The sequence below is a fragment of the Zingiber officinale genome, chromosome 5B, assembly GCF_018446385.1.
Source record: "Zingiber officinale cultivar Zhangliang chromosome 5B, Zo_v1.1, whole genome shotgun sequence".
Classification (NCBI taxonomy): domain Eukaryota; kingdom Viridiplantae; phylum Streptophyta; class Magnoliopsida; order Zingiberales; family Zingiberaceae; genus Zingiber; species Zingiber officinale.
Genome location: NC_055995.1, coordinates 47,716,394 through 47,719,448, shown reverse-complemented (window position 1 = coordinate 47,719,448; position 3,055 = coordinate 47,716,394). Strand labels below are relative to the sequence as shown.

At 34.7% G+C, this 3,055-nt stretch overlaps 1 protein-coding gene across 1 annotated transcript; it reads right to left on the bottom strand.

The window, feature by feature from the left end:
* Window positions 1-269: 269 nt before the first annotated feature.
* On the bottom strand, window positions 270-1,238 carry LOC121986628 (protein MICROTUBULE BINDING PROTEIN 2C-like). Its single transcript, XM_042540583.1, has 2 exons — window positions 870-1,238; window positions 270-359 (listed from the first exon to the last, which is right to left on the bottom strand). The coding sequence occupies exons 1-2, from the start codon at window positions 1,236-1,238 to the stop codon at window positions 270-272; spliced, it is 459 nt and encodes a 152-aa protein (XP_042396517.1).
* Window positions 1,239-3,055: the final 1,817 nt, after the last annotated feature.

The following is a 3,055-nucleotide window of genomic DNA, read 5'->3' as shown; positions in this document are numbered from 1 at the left end:
AAGTGTCTTGACTATTATTACAATTTGAAAGAGGATTTATGCTTGATTGTTCAGAAATCTTTGTTTCTAACATTATAATATGTTGGCCTTGCTTTTTGATTTGTCATTCATATGTTCTAACTTTGCATTCTGTTCCATAACTAGTTGATTACATGTGCCACGACTAGGAGCTACTCCTCATAAATCACATGGGCTAATACCATCACCAAGCATACGTATTCAACTAGATCTATTTTGTCCCATGATTTGAACAAATATATCATTCGGACTCACTTGATCATTGCAAATATATCATTATTTGACTCTGTCACTTCCAACTCTAGTTTCTCTAGAGCAGCTTGCCTTTCTTCAAGCTTAATCTGTATATTAAAAAGATAGGTGCTTGAGTCAAAGAAAAGAAATTTGAAAGGACATTATGACAACCATCATATGATACATATAGAGACAAACTTAAGAGTCGTGGATGAATTCACAATATACCTTAAATTTAAGATCAACTATTAAACTAGTGCAGATGAAGGAAAAATAGAGACTTAAGTATTGAACAATAAAAATTGAGAGCCTATTTCAAAGGGCAGCATTGAACAATACAGCATAACAGGATTGCTGTGCTTCATATTAGGTGAGTATTCAACTGAACGAATGGCAACGTTGGCTTTGAGACCTGTGACAACTTGATGTAAATTGAATTTTATAGTCACAAAACAAGACCTGTGGAGACCAGCATACTAGAAAAGTTTTTTTAATCAAGTTTTTAAATACATGCCTATCTTAAAAGGAATTAGATCCATAACAACAACCTTATACTCTCCAACAAATAAAATTTAACGATAGAAAGAATGGGACCATGTGTATACAAAGTTAAGTACCTTCGTATTAGTTAGCTGTCGATTTGTATTTGTCATCAAAGAATCTTTCTCCATAATTTGCTGCTTCAATTCCCTAAGTGTTTCATTAACTCCATTCGTTTTGGCTATTGTGTCCTTTAAAGCTCTTAAAGCTTCATCTTTTTCTAGAAATTTTTTCTGAAGTTCTTCAAATTGTTCCCTCAACATTTTTAACTCTTCATCATTCTTAACGAGTTCTTCAGACAACAATGAGGTTGATGAAAAACTTGATAAACCAGAAATAGCAACTAGTTTATTCGGTTCCTTATTTGCAACATCATCTCCATGATCAAAACGTTTTGTAGTTGAATGTGGCTGAGCTACCTTTCCATTTTGATCAACAACCTGCATTTTGACAATGAGAATTACCCTGGTCAAATAATTCTAATATCACTGAAATCTTTACTATGGCAACTCAGAAGATCAAAGAAAGAACATCTTTTGAATTGGCAAGAACTGAGAAGTTGGTAAATATATATAAAAAAAATCTAGTAAAGCGGTGTAATTCTCAAGACAATCTGTCCGGTTAGAAAATTGAATGCTGAAACAATAGTTACGACTGCAAATGAAGTTACGCCATCTCGATTACATCCTTAATCTACTTGTTTATTTACGCCGTTGATCATTTTAACACTTGGTAGTTAACAATAGTAACTGAACTTTTGCATATGACATCCTTTTCCCATATCATAAATGTTCGTTGGGAAGAAATTAGTTCCACCAGCCGACATCTAGTTTTAGAGTTCATGATTAATATTGCAATAAAGCATCAGAAACCAACCAAAAAAAGGAATAATTGAGAAAAAATTACCGCAGGAGAAGATTGGTTAGGAACAATTTTAGGCAGATAAAAATGAATGAAAAAGAAAACGAAGGTCAAGGATGTTGCAGCAAAATTAGTTTTTCCTTTCATCGGAAGTTACCATTAGATTAAAATGCAAAGCTATCAGGAAAGTTACAAAATATTGATCTATGAAACATAAGAACAACAATGAGCAAATTTTGAAAAGGGATACGATGCAAAAAGGCGTCACCTTAAGTTGAGGAGTGGGCGTGTACACCACTGGCACCCGTCGTCTAAATGAAGGATTCGGCTTCCAATCCTACCACAAATCCAAAGAATGGGTGAGAGAAGACAGCGATAGTAGGTTAGGGAGGAGAAAAGGAGAGGAACGACGACAAGGATGAGTGAGCGTGGGTGAGAGGAGCAGGCGACGGTGAAAGCAGATTAGGGAGCCAGCGACGATGAGAATGAATTAGGGAGAAGAAGGGCAGAATGTGGAGGTAGTGTTGTAGAGGAATCGTGGCGACATGTGATGGAGGCCGGCGGCAGCACAGAGAAAAGGAGAGGAGCGGCGATGACGAGAACAGATTAAGGAGGAGAAAGGGAGAGAAGCGGCGACGATGAGAGCAGATTAGAGAAGAGAAAGGGAGAGGAGCGGCGCTTGAGCGTGGGTGAGTGGTGGGACAGCGAGAACAGATAAGAAAGAAATGAATCGGCATCATGAGGGCTTAGCGTTAGGTTAGAGTAGGACAAAAATGAAAAGATGGCTAAATTATGTTATTATTAGGATGGTATATGGTGACATCGATTAAATCTGTCACTATATATTATCTAAAATGATATTTTTATATTTAAAATAATTCTTTTTAATAAATGTCATTAAAAAATATTTATAGTGACATTTAAAATTAAATGTCACGAAGAAAGTGTCGTAATATGTTATATTTCTAGTAGTGCTTTTTGTAAACATTTATTTTGAAATAAAGAATTACATTGGTCAAATGTCTACATTTATATGCTAAGTGTAGTTGTTCAATTAATTTATATTGTAGATAACATGGTGTGTGGTGTCACACACAGAAGATCATGTTATCAGTTCCTTATAAGTTATAAAAAGTAGCTCATGACTAAGATGGAAAGGAACAACCCATTGGAATAGTCGTAGTGTAATTTGGTATTAGTTTATCTTGATTATAAAATTACATAAGTACACTCTGAGTGTATTGAGCAGGACCATTTGAGTTAGTTTCTTTTTATACTGACTATATAAAAGAACAATACCTCTGTTATTATGGAAGTGTGTACTCTTAATCATGATATAATAATAAGCACATATACTTAATACTTATTTCTTTAATTTATCAAAGGGTGCGATTTAACTCGT

Bases quoted from the DNA above. Each gene is read 5' to 3' on its own strand.
- LOC121986628 (XM_042540583.1), bottom strand. From the start codon at position 1,238: ATGCAGGTTGTTGATCAAAATGGAAAGGTAGCTCAGCCACATTCAACT. The intron at 360-869 runs GTACTTAACTTT...TTTAATATACAG, and splicing joins GACAGCTAACTAATACGAAG to ATTAAGCTTGAAGAAAGGCA.